The sequence below is a fragment of the Chlorocebus sabaeus genome, chromosome 18, assembly GCF_047675955.1.
Source record: "Chlorocebus sabaeus isolate Y175 chromosome 18, mChlSab1.0.hap1, whole genome shotgun sequence".
NCBI lineage: Eukaryota > Metazoa > Chordata > Mammalia > Primates > Cercopithecidae > Chlorocebus > Chlorocebus sabaeus.
In genome coordinates this window covers 59,494,388-59,509,275 of record NC_132921.1, presented here as the reverse complement: position 1 = coordinate 59,509,275, position 14,888 = coordinate 59,494,388, and the positions used below count along the sequence as shown (strand labels likewise).

The 14,888-nt window shown below is 45.4% G+C and overlaps 1 protein-coding gene across 3 annotated transcripts in view; it reads right to left on the bottom strand.

Annotated features, from left to right (window-relative positions):
• Positions 1-14,888, bottom strand: part of TMEM241 (transmembrane protein 241) — a 144,540-nt gene that overhangs the window by 88,874 nt on the left and 40,778 nt on the right. For all 3 annotated transcript variants that reach the window (XM_073006424.1, XM_007974461.3, XM_037982443.2), the window contains exon 5: positions 3,980-4,057. In XM_073006424.1, coding sequence (XP_072862525.1) covers positions 3,980-4,057 — 78 coding nt within the window. The remainder of the gene's footprint in view (positions 1-3,979; positions 4,058-14,888) is intronic.

The following is a 14,888-nucleotide window of genomic DNA, read 5'->3' as shown; positions in this document are numbered from 1 at the left end:
TGTAACATTTAACAGCCTGTGAGGTGGTGTGCAAGTGTGTTCCTTATGATAAGGGATTATTTCATCAAGGCTCCTAGCTGTATCATCAGAAATATAAGTCTCATCAAGAATGTATTGCAGCAGCATCATGGAGCAGATTTTAACCCTAAACTGCTAAATACTACCTACAATTCTATAAACAGGGAATGGCCAACACATGCCTCAACCAATGTGGAATAATAGCCTTAATAGGGTTTCCTGACCAACTGTTAAATGGAAAAACAGGATGTATCTTACCATACGTGTAAATACATCTATATATGTGCATAGGAAAAAAGTCTGAAAGAATAGAGTGGTTTCCTTAGGGAAGTAGAAACACAGTTGATTTTTGGGTTTTTAGAGTCAAGGTCTCACTGTTGCCCAGGCTGAGGTGCGGTGGCACAATCATGGCTCGCTGTAGCCTCGAACTCCTGGTCTCATCTGATCCTCCTGCCTCAGCCTTCCAAAGCTTTTGGATTACAGGCATGAGCCACTGGGTGGCCTCCCTCTGTATTTTCTACAACATCTTAAATCTTCTTAGATTTACAAAGGAAAGAAAGGTTTGTTTTCATAACAACAACAACAAAAAGTTACCCACTCACTTTTTTCTAGTTTGCCCTGACAAGAAATGATGTTTTCTGTTAATGATCATATGGAGTTGAAGATTCAAAATCTTACGGTGTTCATTCAGTTATTTCCAAGGACAGGGCCTCTCAGCCAGACATCTGCCCTCGTCTCTAGAGTGGAAGAGGTCCCCTGCTAGATGGAAACATCCCTGAAGGACTTTCTAACCCTCAGTCCGACAGTCACTCTCATCTACAGGCTCTGACCTGCCCATCAGGAAGCAAAACCCTGTGGAGATGTCTCGATCTTGTCCCTAGACCAGGTAAATCTTCATTTCTAAATTTATAAGAAAGCATCCCAGCCAGGCGCAGTGGTTCACGTCTGTAATCCCAGCACTTTGGGAGGCCGAGGTGGGAGGATCACAAGGTCAGGAATTTGAGACCAGCCTGGCTAACGCGGTGAAACCCTGTCTCTACTAAAAATACACAAAACTGGCTGGACATGGTGGTAGGCGCCTGTAATCCCAGCTACTCAGGAGGCTGAGGCAGGAGAATCGCTTGAACCCGGGCGGCAGAGGTTGCAGTGAACCGAGATCACGCCACTGTACTCCAGCCTCGGTGACAGTGTGAGACTCCGTCTCAAAAAAAAAAGAAGTATCCTTTTGGAGAATATGAAGCCTTTTTCGAATTTGGACAGGTCAGGTTCCCAGAGCTAAGCCACTCTCAGGGAGGTTCTGGCCCTGAACTTCAGTGACCATTTAGTGACTCTTGAGCTCAGTCCCAGTTCTGGAGGCTGAGCCCAGAGCTCTGAGGAGAACCATCACGTGGTTCCTGCCATTGGAAGACTCAGGGAAGCAGGCCTGAGACAAGGGGAAAATCATGCCGTACCTCATGGACCCTAAGACACCACAGATTGTAAAACTTCCACTTATTTTATGTATTAGGGAGAAAGAAAAAAAAACTACACCATGACACATCATTGATTGTAAGAGCCTTCCCACTGTAGATATTCGACTAAAATGTGAAAGAAAAGCAGCGCATGTTAGAACTGACGGACTGTGGAAACTGCACGATGGTGTTGTAAGTAAAATGTCAGAGGAAGGTGCCAATCCAGGGAACCCTCGAGCTGCAGAGAGATCAGCCCAAGTGCTGAGAGGCCTCCACCTCCCAGCCTGGGCCGTGGGACTGCCAAATAGAAAACGACAACTGTCTCAGCCCAGGGCTGCTCACTCCAGGCCCTGTGCAAGCGCTCAGGGGATCAAGCTCTTTTTTCCTCAGTCCCAGCCAGGCCGCCTGGAGAAGAAAATGAGGACTGAACTAGGGCGGCAGCAGCTATGAGGGTGGAGGAGGCACAGACTTGGTAATAGGCTGGATGTGGCCGGGAGGGGATACTGGGGACTCCAAGGGGCCTCCTAGGTTTCTGACTTGGGCGACGATGACCGGGATTGGGGCTACCAAGTGAGAAGCAGGTCTGGAGAAACAGATCAGTTTCATTTCAGATGTCCGGGGAGAACCAGGACAGCAAGTCCCAGGGCTCTACAGGGGAGCTGAGCTCAGCAGGGAGGTCTGGGCTGGAGATGGAGACTTGGGGGTCCTCTATGAGCAGAAGGTGGTTGGCACAATGGGTGTGGATGAGATTTTCCAGAAAGTGTGTGGCATGAGGACAGAGGATCCTAAGAAGCAGCCCAGGGAGACCCTGAAGAGGCAGACAAAGGAAAAGGAAAAGAAAGATGGATGAAGGAAAAGCCCAAGACACAGGAAGGGAACCAAGCAGGGAGGGGGCATGAAGGCCAAGGGGGCCCAGAGAGGCAGGAGGAGAAAGTGGGGAGAATGGTGGAAACAGACACGATGAGTCGCACAGACAAAGCCACCAGTGCCTTCAGCCAGGGCAGTCTCAGGGGAACAGTGGGGGCAGAAGCAGGAGCAGCAGAAGGTGACAGGGACAAGAGGGCATGGACAATACCAAGCCCGGCCCTGTCTGAGGCCTGTGGCATGGGAGGGGAGAGAAGGGATGAGGCAGACTGGGAGGTGCACAGGCAAGGCAGCTTGAGATTTTCCTGTGCAAGGGTTGGTTTTGTAAACACACCCTTCCAGGACTGGGTGAAGTGAGTGTCTTCTGTCTCTCATTGTCACATGGGAAGGACAGCCCATCCTCTCCTTGGCGGGCTGATAACACCAAGCATGTTTATGGGCTCAGGGAAATAAGCCAGCAGCGAGGGAGAGGCTCACAGTGTAGGAGACAGGAGAGATGATTGACAGAGCCACCTCCGAGGAGCGGCGGGATGATGGGGGGAGATCGGGTGTGGCCACAGCCTCCTTTCCTGCACACCTGTAAGAAGCATGTAGCTTGAGGTGGCCAGCTGGCCTCTCTATAGTTTAAAAGTTCCAAAAATTGGGCGGGGTGTGATGTTTTACACCTGTAATCCCAATGCTTTAGGAAGCTGAGGCAGGAGGATCCTTTGAGCCTAGGAGTTCAAGAATAAGCCTGGACAACATAGCAAGACCCCATCTCTACAAATAAAAATTTTAAAGTAGCCAGGTGCAGTGGCTCGTGCCTGTAGTCCCAGCTGCTCAGGAGGCTGGGAGAGAAAGATCGCCTGAGCCCAGGAATTTGAGGCTGCAGGGAGTTATTACTGCACCATTGTACTCCAGCCTGGGTGACAGAGCAAGACTCTGTCTCTAAAAATAAAAATAAATGAAAATGTTCCAAAAATTGGTATGAAACCAAATAGTAAATGCCAGAAAAGAAAAAAAAAAAAAAAAAACAAAAACGACTTCGAAAAGAAAGACCAAATTAAAACCACCTCTAATAACATTAGTAATCGTTGCCGATGTGCAGAGCACCCACTGCATGCAGGAAACGGCTGGAAGCAGTTACTTAACAATGATAGTTGCTGTGTTCTTCGAACAAGCCTTGAACAAGTTGGTGTCATTATTACCACCTTGCACAGATGGAGGCCTGGAAGGTGAAGGAGCTTGTTCTAGCTGATATGAGGTACAGCTGGTACTGGAGAGAAAAGCAAATTTCCCTGGGGTGGGCTAGTGTCCCGGCACCCTGTGTAAAACTCTGCTATGCCTTGTCCTGTGGTGCTAGATTGGCTGGGGGTGGGAATGCTTCCCCACCAGGCCAACAGCAAACTCCTCTTTGTCTCCCAAGGGTCTGGGTCAGCCTGGCCTGGATCTGAGTTCAGTTCACATCAACAATATTCTCACATATGTCTAGTGAATTGCAGCAAAGTCAAAACTGTGTCCCATGATATCAGTGACCACTGTCAGGCAATCTTGCCTGGAGATTGGTGGCAGGAAAAGGCAGACACTAATTTGGGCCATAAAAAGAAGAGTGCTTCTTTGAAATTTAAAACAAGGAAGTAACACTAGCATTTTGCATGATCGTTTACCTCTTTCTGAAAACACTTCTGGTACCCACAGATGATAACTTCAGCTACATTACACAAAGTGAGAAACACAGGAATGGTCTGAAAGAAAACAGATTAAAAAACATGAAAATATTTTCTTCGATCTCACAATCACATGGTTCTTGATTTTTTGCTTAAAAATAAAGGCTGTGGAAACTTTTGGCATCCACATATATAATCACTCCAGCAAAGACTTCGACGTGGATTAGCGCTCTTTGCTACAGTATTTCTCTTGGTAGGTGGATGTAGAAGTTCCCCTCCTACGGGCATTCTCATCAACAAACATTTAAGTCTCCTGTGTGTCAGGCACTGTGTCCCGTGCAGGGAACACATCCCATGACAAGGTAAACATGCCCCCTCAGGCGAGAGCTCGGATGGGGCAAGAGTGCACCCCGCCCAGCACACGCAGAGCAAGCTTTCTTGGAGGAAGTGAAGTGAAGGAATGAGAACTGAATGATGAACTGGCATGGGCCAAACAAAAAGCGAGGAGGTAGCAAAATGGCCCAGGCAGAGGAGCGCACCAAGACCCAGAGGAGAGAGCGGATCCAGCTTCTCCGGGGAACGGGAAGAAGTGGGGCATAGGTGGAACATAATGAGGAATGGAGAGTGAGGGACAGGAAGGGAGAGAGGTATTCGCAGGCCACACTGGGAAACAGGATGGATCTGAGGGCCCCAGGAACCAGTGAAGAGTTTTAAAGCTGACTATGACATGATCTGCATGTTGAGAGGAACTCAGGCTGCAGGGTGGAAGACAGAAGGCAGAGAGGGCTGCAAAAGTCTAGGGGTACCACAGGTTGAAAAATGGCCCCCTAAGGTTGGGTGTGGTGGCTCACGCCTGTAATCCTAGCACTTTGGGAGGCTAAGGAGGGTGGATCATAAGGTCAGGAGATTGAGACCATCCTGGCTAACATGGTGAAAACCTGTCTCTACTAAAAATACAAAAAAACTTAGCCGGGCGTGGTGGTGAGCACCTGTAGTCCCAGCTACTTGGGAGGCGGAGGCAGGAGAATGGTATAAACCCGGGAGGCAGAGCTTGTAGTGAGCCGAGATCGCACCACTGCACTGCAGCATAGGTGACAGAGCGAGATTCTGTCTCCAAAAAAAAAAAAACAAAGAGAAATGGCCCCTTAAACGACATCCACATCCCAATCCCTGGAACCTGTAAATGTTGTCTGACATGGCAATAAGGGGTCTTTGCAAATGTGAGTAAATTGAAGATCTTGAGACGGGAGGTTATCCTGGATTATTGGGTGGGCCCTAAATGCAATCACATGTATTCTTATAAGAAAAGGCAGGCAATCACACGTACCCTTATCAGAAGAGGTAGGTTGACATGCACAGGGAAGGGGCAGTGTGACCACAGAGGCAGAGGCTGGTGTGATGCAGCCACAAGCTGAGCAATGCCGTGGCCACTGGAAGCTGAAAGAAGCAAGGAACAGATTCTCCCCTAGAGGCTCAGGACTGGGCGCAGCCCTGCCCACACCTTGATTTCAGACGCTGGCCTCCAGAACTGTGAAGGATACATTTCTGTTGTTTTAAGTCACCCAAGTATGTGGTTATTTATTACAATAGCCACAGGAAACTAACACAAGGAAGGACAGGATGGTGACCTGAACTTGGTACTAGCAGCAAAGATGGAGGAAAGGGGCCACATCAAAGAAATGTTTAGGAGACCAAACTGAATATCTGAATAACTGGATAAACTCTCACCAAAAAAAAAAAAAAAAAGGGAGAAGAAAATATAAAAAATATAACAGTGCATTATTAGGATACACTGATACCTACTGCACATTTCCCATTGCTGGGACATTTGTTAAGAGTGGCATTCTCTCCCAATGGATAGGTAACCTTGATGAGGTGAGGGGGGAAAAAGAGGAGGAGAGGAATTCTGTTGTCTTTGTTTTTCATTTTTGTTTTTTTTTTTTTGAGACAGAGTCTCGCTCTGTCGCCTGGGCTGGAGTGCAGTGGTGTCAACTCGGCTCACTGCAATCTCCACCTCCTGGGTTCAAGCGAGTCTCCTGCCTTAGACTCCCAAGCAGCCGGGATTACGGGCAACTGCAACCATGCCTGGTTAATTTTTGTATTTTTTTAGTAGAATTGGGGTTTCACCATGTTGGCCAGGCTGGTCTCGAACTCCTGGCTTCAAGTGATCCATCTGCCTCAGCCACCAAAGCGCTGGGATTACAGGCGTGAGCCACTGCCCTGGCCTGTTGTCTTTATAGTTGACGATGATAATGATGCTTCCTGGAAGGCAGAAAATGAGAATAAGAGCACAGGTTTTGTCATCACTCTGGGCTCCAGCTCCACGGCCTGCTAGTGGGGCAAGGCGCGCATCCAAACTTTTGTCTCCTCCCCTGTAAAGCAGGGATAACAACATCCCATAGCCTGGAGCTGCCAAGAGGAACAACCCAAATACTACAGGTTAAGGACCTTGATGAGTGGCTCAGGAGCACTGCACAAAGGGTGTCAATAACATTAACTGGTGGCCCCGCCCTCAGCAGCCTGTGCAGAAGACCAGCCTGGGTAAATTGCTCCAGTTTAGAGGGCCTGCTTCAAAATTATGCTGCTCGCCTACTTTCAGATGAATGTATTCTTTATCTTTACAGAGGACATATTTTTACCTTGTTTTTAAAACTTCTATAGCTTTATATAGCTGTGCCATTTTAGTAATCTGTTCTAACTTGCACTGTTTCATTTCTGAGTTCTTGCCTTACATTTTTCTTACCTTTTTAAAAAAACATTTTCTATTTTTATCTTTCATTAAAGGTTCAACTCAAATTTTTCTTTTAAAATAAAATTATTTCAGTTTCTAATTTTTCATGTATCTTTGTGTTTCCTTTTATTCCTCTTAAATTTTTAGATTTTAAGTTATTTTTTATGTTTGTTAAGATTATTAAAGAGATTACATATTTTAAAGTTGGCTTTCTCCATTAGGCCCATGTTTGGCAAACTTGGGGCCTGGCCTTCCAATTCTTGGCTTGAAAGGACAGCAAAAAAAAAAAAAAAAAACTGGGACAGGTTAATCACATGACACATGGAAGCTAATATTAAAGTGGGGGCTGGATCTTACTGAATTAAGACCTTATGTAAATGTTTTTTGCCTCCTTGGCTATAAAATCAATAATGAGGTCAGATAATTCTAGATCCAACTTTAGACTTCGATGAGGCTTACTTTTCTCCATTTCAGGACCTGTAGGCTGTTTTCTCAGTCTTCCTAGGCCCTTACTCTGATCAGATTCTGGAAAAGGACCTATTTATACATGTAGAATTAATTTTAAAGTACACTAACAATAGCCACCAACAATGTATTAAACATAGTGCTAAGTATTTTACGTGTACTCTCTTATTTAAACCTCCTCCCAGCACCTCTCTTACTAGATGCTATTACCCTGATTTTATAAACAATGAAACTGGGGCTGAGAAAGACTGGCCACTTGCTCGAGTATTCACAGCTCGTTCAGCGGCAAAGCCATGACCCCAATCCAGGCCTGTCTAACCACAAAGCCCACACCTTCTAGCCTTGGTGTTATGACACACAAATTACATCAAGCCACAGTGAAAACTTCCTGGACCTCCAACTGTCCAAAGTTCAATGTGACTGGTGTGTTCCAAATCCTGGCCGTTTGCTTACTCTAGTAATAAACCTGCTGATATGGTTTGGCCCTGTGTCCCCACCGAAATCTCATGTCAAATTGTAATTCCCGATTTTGGGAGAAAGAACAGGCGGGAGGTGATTAAATCACGGGGTGGATGTTCCCCTTGCTGTTCTTGTGATAGTGGTTCTCATAAGATCTGGTTGTTTAAAAGTGGGTGGGGCTTCCCCCGTCATTCTCGCTCTCTCCTGCTCCGCCATGGTAAGAGGTGCTTGCTTCCCCTTCACCCTCCACCTTCCATGACTGTAAGTTTCCTGAGACCCTCCAGCCATGCTTCCTGTACAGCCTGTAGAACTGTGAATCAATTAAACATCTTTTCTTCATAAATTACCCAGTCAGGTAGTTTTTTTGTTTTTTGTTTTTTGAGATGGAGTCTTGCTCTGTCACCCAGGCCAGAGTGCAGTGGCATCATCTTGGCTCACTGCAACCTTACCTCCCGGGTTCAAGTGATTCTCCTGCCTCAACCTCCTGAGTAGCTGGGACTACAGGCCCTGCCATGACGTCCAGCTGATTTTTGTATTTTTAGTACAGACGACGTTTCACCATGTTGGCCAGGTTGGTCTCGAACTCCTGACCTCAAGTGATCTGCCAGCCTCAGCCTCCTAAAGTGCTGGGATTACAGGCACGGGTCACCATGCCTGGCCTGTCAGGTAGTTCTTTATAGCAGTGTGAGAATGGACTAATACAGCTGGTAAGACTAAAATGGATGAACTCAGAATAAACCTATACCTTTGTAAAAAGGCTTTCTTCTACTTCTGCTTAGCAGATTTTAAATCTGATTTTCTCAAGCCATTTTTTCTACTGAGAAGCTAACAGGCTTTAAAGACCATTATTCTATAATTGACCAGTTGCACTCTATCAGCCTGTGTAGGGCTCTATTAAAAACAATATTAAGACAGTTTGCACTTTTTTTTTTTTTTTTTTTTTTTTTGAGACGGAATCTCACTCTATTGCCCAGGCTTGAGCGCAGTGGCGTGATCTCGGCAACCTCTGCCTCCCAGGTTCAAGCAATTCTCCTGCCCCAATCTACCGAGTAGGTGGGATTACAGGCATGTGCCACCACATCCAGCTAATTTTTGTATTTTTAGTAGAGATGAGGTTTCACCATGTTGGTCAGGCTGGTCTCCAACTCCTGACCTCAGGTAATCCACCTGCCTCGGCCTCCCAAAGTGCTGGGATTTACAGGTGTGAGTCACCACACCCAGCCAGTTTGCAACTTTAATTACCAATCTTTCCCTGGTCTCCAACTCTACAATTTCTGACGTGAACTATAACCCATTAGTTCAAGAGACCCCTAGTGACTGATTCTTTCAGAAAATCTGCCCTTTATTATCTTTAAGCAGTCAAGTTCAGCAGGACTTATTTTTGTTAAATTAAACAAAAATGCTAAGAAATGATAAAAGCAATAATAGTAGCTAAGATATCTTGAGTGCTTACTACGTGTCACTGTACTACTTTTATATATTTAAACTTCATAATAACCCTATGAGATAGATATTATTCACCTCTCCATTATACGGTTAAGAAAACTGAGGAATATGTTCTGGTTCTCTTTTTTACCTGACTCTTCATGATTTGAAACCACTTTTGGATGATCTAGATATCTGCTAAAGAGAAACAGAAAACTAGGCGATGCTCTTCACCACTGTCAAGACTATAGGGATGGCCTCAACGTCAAAAGGTCCTACTCTCCTTCATCAGGGAAAATGGCACAACATCAGGAACCATAAAGCCCAAAGCAGCATTTTTGAAAAAATTCAGTAAAAATGTAATGGACCAAATTAAACTATACTGCAGGAAAATGTATTAAGTTACTTAGGGACACAATTTGCAACTACTTTATTCCCAGAATCCATTAGCTGAAAATTCAACATTTCATCCATGCACTGTTGAAATTTTTCTCTGACTATGAAGAGAAATTGGTAACTCTCACTTAGAAATATTTCATTATTCTCATACTTCCTAGAGTGGAATTTTGAAGGCTTGGTTATTTGTTCAGGTGTTGGAACTGACTTAGAATGGTTTCCTGTGGAAAGTCTGGACCCTGCTCACAGGCACGGCTTGGGTCACTCTGCAGAGGTGTGAGCGACTCCCCTATTCAAGCACAAGTTCTGAGTCAGCTTCTTAATTTTTGTAAAAGAATGTCAATCCTATCTTTCTATCTGGGTGATTTTTGCATATGGAGGTGTGTCCTTACCCTACAATACAGAATAACTGACCTCCAGGTCCTTGTCAAAGAAAGTAACTTTGGACTGTTGGCTTCCTAATTTTTACCAAAATCATGCATACCAGAAATAACGTTCCTAGGCCAGGTGCGGGGGCTCATGCCTGTAATCCCAGCACTTTGAAAGGCTGAACCTGGTGGATCGCCTAAGGTCAGGAGTTTGAGACCAGCCTGGCCAACATGGTGAAACCCTGTCTCTACTAAAAATGCAAAAATTAGCCAGGCATGGTGGCGGGCATCTGTAATCCCAGCTACTCAAGAAGCTGACACAGGAGAATCACTTAAACCTGGGAGGCAGAGGCTGCAGTGAGCCAAGATGGTGTCACTGCACTCCAGCCTGGGTGACAGAGCAAGACTCTGTCTCAAAAAAGAAAAAACAAAGAAAGAAAGAAAGAAAAGAAAAGAAAGGAAAGAGAAAGAAACAAAGAAAGAGAGAAAGAGAAAGAAAGAAAGTTCCTAGAGGATTGTCTAAGGCCCTGCACGGAGCGAAATAACCAGAGACCCATGGATTTTTACCCCAGAGAACTGCTCCTACTGAACAGTGCTATATCATCATTCTGTCTCCATGGGCACTAAGAATTCTAGACACTGGTAACTGTTTTGAGTGTTATAAGGACGTTATTAAAGACCTGACCACTGAGTCACCCAGCCTACCCTTTATGAGGACTCAGGAAAATTTCAATTAGTTGTAATGGTGTTTTGACTTTTTTTGCTGGAATGCAGTGGCATGATCATAGCTCACTGCAGACTCAAACTCCTGGGCTCAAGCGATCCTCCCACCTCAGTCTCCTGAGTAGCTAGGACTAGAGGCACATGCCACCAAGTCAGGCTACTTATTTTATTTTTTTTTAAGATGAGATCTGGCTATGTTGCTCAGGCTAGTCTCAAACTCCTGGGCTCAAGCAATCCTCCTGTCTCAGCCTCCTAAAGTCTGGGATTACAGGCATGGGCCACCGTGTCCAGACTTCTGTAACTTTTTTATTTGGCTGCAGAAAGCTCAGAGCTGAATTCAGACCCAGCTGTAATTATGTTGTGAGATATTACAGTATAAATTTCTAGGTGCTAAATCTCTCTGTGACATCATCTGTCTGTTACCTTTTACTTAGATTTCTTACTTTTTTTTTTTTTTTTTTTGAGACAGAGTTTCACTCTGTTGCCCATGCTGGAGTTCTGTGGTATGATCTTGGCTCACTGCAACCTCTGCTTCCCGGGTTCGGGCGATTCTCCTGCCTCACCCTCCCACGTAGCTGGAACTACAGGTGCGTGCCACCATACCTGGCTAATTTTTGTATTTTTAGTAGAGACGGAGTTTTGCCATGTTGGCCAGGCTGGTCTTGAACTCCCGACCTCAGGTCATCTGCCCGCCTTAGCCTCCCAAAGTGCTGGGATTACAGGCATGAGCCACCATCCCGGCCCTTTTACCTAGATTTCTTTTCTTTTCTTTTCTTTTTTCTTGAGATGGAGTTTCGCTCTTTAACCCAGGCTGGAGTGAAGTGGCACGGTCTCCGCTTACCGCAACCTCTGACCCCCGGGTTCAAACGATTCTCCTGCCTCAGCCTCCCGAGTAGCTGGGATTATAGGTGCCCGCCACCAAGCTAGACTAATCTTTGTATTTTTAGTAGAGATGGGGTTTCACCATGTTGGCCAGGCTGGTCCCGAACTCTTGACCTCAGGTGATTCACCCACCTCGGTCTCCCAAAGTGCTAGGATTATAGGTGTGAGCCACCGCGCCCGGCCTTATCTAGATTTCTTACACAATTCTCTTCATAAGAGTGTTTATCTTTTTTTAACTGAAATTATTTTTGTAAGCCACCACACAGCCTCTCTGGAAGAAGGTGAGGTGTCTGAATATGCATATGTGCACATATAAGTGAATATTCATAAACTGACTTGCATGACATAGACTGCAGTGTTTATATACATTCATCTTACTATCCTGCCATTAGATGGCAAACTCCTTGAGGCAGAGGAGCAGACTGCCTTCTTTCCCAGTCTCCAGTACAAGCTGGGAGGTCCTTTTTGTCCTTCATTTGAGGATCACATAAAGTAGCTGCCTAGTATGTAAGAGCCTCAACATATGAAAAATAGATACCTTGCAGTACCAGGAGCTCCTCCAATTTGGCAAAATGCTAATTCTAAGAGAGATGCCAGGGAATCAGAAAAGGCCTAAGGGGGCCTCAGTCTTCCAGCCTGGCATTAATGCATGGGTGGGAATGGTGGGTGGACATGCCTGCTCTCAGGGAATGGTTGTTTTCTTTGCACTTTACCCAAGTCCACTAACCGAATTTGGTTAAACTAAATGTGCATATACCACAGGAACACAGAGGAGTTCGGAGTGAGACAAGTAAGAACACATTATCACCCCCTCCTTTTCATGTAATCCTCAAGAAAACTCCTACTGGAACCTAGGTGATTTTTTTTTTTTTTGGAAACAGAGTCTCGCTCTGTCATCCAGGCTGGAATACAGTGGCGTGATCTCGGCTCACTGCAACCTCCGCCTCCCGGGTTCAAGCGGTTCTTCTGCCTCAGCCTCCTGAGTAGCTGGGATTACAGGTGCGTGCCACCATGCCCAGCTAATTTTCTGTATTTTTAGTAGAGACAGACTTTCACCGTGTTGGCCAGGATGGTCTCGATCTCCTGACCTCATGATCCATCCACCTCGGGCTCCCAAAGAGCTGGGATTATAGGCGTGAGCCACCGAGCCTGGCCTAGGTGATCTTTCTTTTTTACTGTGGTAAAATATACATCACAAAAAGTTGCCACCTTAACCATTTGTAAGTGCGTAGTCCGTTCACACTGCATTATGTACATTCACACTGTTGTACAGCCATCACCACTCTCCACTGCCAGAACTCTTTTCATCTTGCAAAACTGAAACTCTGTGCCCATGAAACACTGACTCTTCATTCTCCCCACCCCCACCCTGAGAGCCACCATACTACTTTCTGCCTTTATAAATTTCATTACTGGAAGTACCAGATATAAGTGGAGTCACACAGTATTTGTCCTTTTTGTGACGGACTTATGTACCATAATGTTCTCAAGGTTCATCCATGTTGCAGCATGTGGCAGGATTTTCTTCCTTTTTAAGGCTGAATAATATTCCATTGTTTGTATTTGTGTTTTTATTTTCATTTTTTTGAGACAGAGTCTCGCTCTGTTGCCCAGGCTGGAGTGCAATGGTGCAATCTTAGCTCACTGCAACCTCTGCCCCCCGGGTTCCACCATGTCTCCTGCCTCAGCCTCCCAAGTAGCTGGTATTACAGGCACTCGTCACCATGCCCAGCTAATTTTTTGTATTTTTAGTAGAGGCAGGGTTTCTCCATATTGGTCAAGCTGGTCTCGAACTCCTGACCTCAGGTGATCCACCGCCTTGGCCTCCCAAAGTGCTGGGATTGCTGGCGTGAAACACCGCGTCCAGCTCCATTGTTTGTATTTATCATATTTTATCTACTTATCCATCAGTGGGCACTGAGATTGCTTCTACCTTTTGTCTATTGTGAATAATAGCCAAACGAATACGGATGCACAAGTATCTCTTCCTGTCCCTTCTTTCAATTCTTTTGGGTATCCACCCAAAAGTGGAACTGCTGAATCACATAATAATCCTATTTTTGATGTTTTGAAGAAGCACCATACTGTTTTCCATGGCAGCTGCACCACTGTGCATCTCCACCCGTGGTGCTCAAGGGTTCCAACTTCTCCACGTCTTTACCAACACTTGTTATTCTCTGGTTTTTTGGTAACAGCCATTCTCATGGGTGTGAAGTGGTACCTCCTATAGTTCTGATTTGCATTTTCCTAATGATTAATGATGTTGAGCCTCTTTTCATGGATTTATCAGTCTTTAAATGTCATCTGTGGAGAAACATCTGTTCAAGTCTTTTGCCCGTTTTTCAATCAGGTTGTTTGCGTTTGTTCTGTTAAGTTTTATGAGTTCTCTATACAGCCTATAAGTGAATCCCGCAATTGATGAGTGATTTGCAAATATTTCCTCCCTTTCTGGAGGTTGCCTTTTTACTTTGTGGATAGTATCCTTTAAAGCACCAACATTTTTCATTTTGATGAAGTCCAATTACTCTATTTTTCTTCTGTTGCCTGTGTGTTTGGTGTCATATCCAAGAAATCCTTGCCAAATCCAACATCATGGAGCTTTTCCCGTAAGAGTTCAATGTTAATAATAGGCCATTTTATGGCCGGGCGTGGTGGCTCACGCCTGTAATCCCAGCACTTTGGGAGGCTGAGGCGGGTAGATCACCTGAGGTCGGGAGTTTGAGACCAGCCTGATCAACGTGGAGAAACCCTATCTCTACTAAAAATACAAAAGTAGCCAGGCATGGTGGTGCATGCCTGTAATCCCAGCTACTCAGGAGGCTGAGGCAGGAGAATCACTTGAACCCAGGAGGCAGAGGTTGCGGTGAGCTGAGATTGCGCCACTGCACTCCAGCCTGGGCGGCAACGAGAGCAAAATTCCATCTCAAAAAAAAAAAAAAAAAAAAAAAAAAGCCATTTTATAAGAGTTACAGGACAATTTTTAGAGGGAGCAGGATGATAAGAAAAATCCGGGGAGGAGTTTACTGTATTGCCACTGAGCCCGCATTTTAAAAACTAATCCTTGTAGTTGGACTCTGATCACCTGTGATGAAAACACAATGTGACAGAGGGAGCTGCCTCTCATCAGCAGTAACAAGGACATTAGGGGCGGATGCTCCATTCTGCACCAACGTTTACACTCTTCCTTCGTGGATCCAAATTCCTTTATGATATTGGAGCCAAACAAGGAGAGAGGGGACCCACGGGTACCATTTTGCTTAACTGAGTAACTCACTCCACATGGGTTTAATGATCCATGTGTGTTTCCTCACCAACATCCTCCCATTGCACACACAGTCCCATCTCCATCCCCAGTATGTTGAGTGAATATTGTGCTCATGGAAGAGAGAAACAAGGACAAGCCATTAGGAAGGACCAAGATCAAGGAGCTCAGCAAGGAAAACAATTCCTGTCTTGTCAA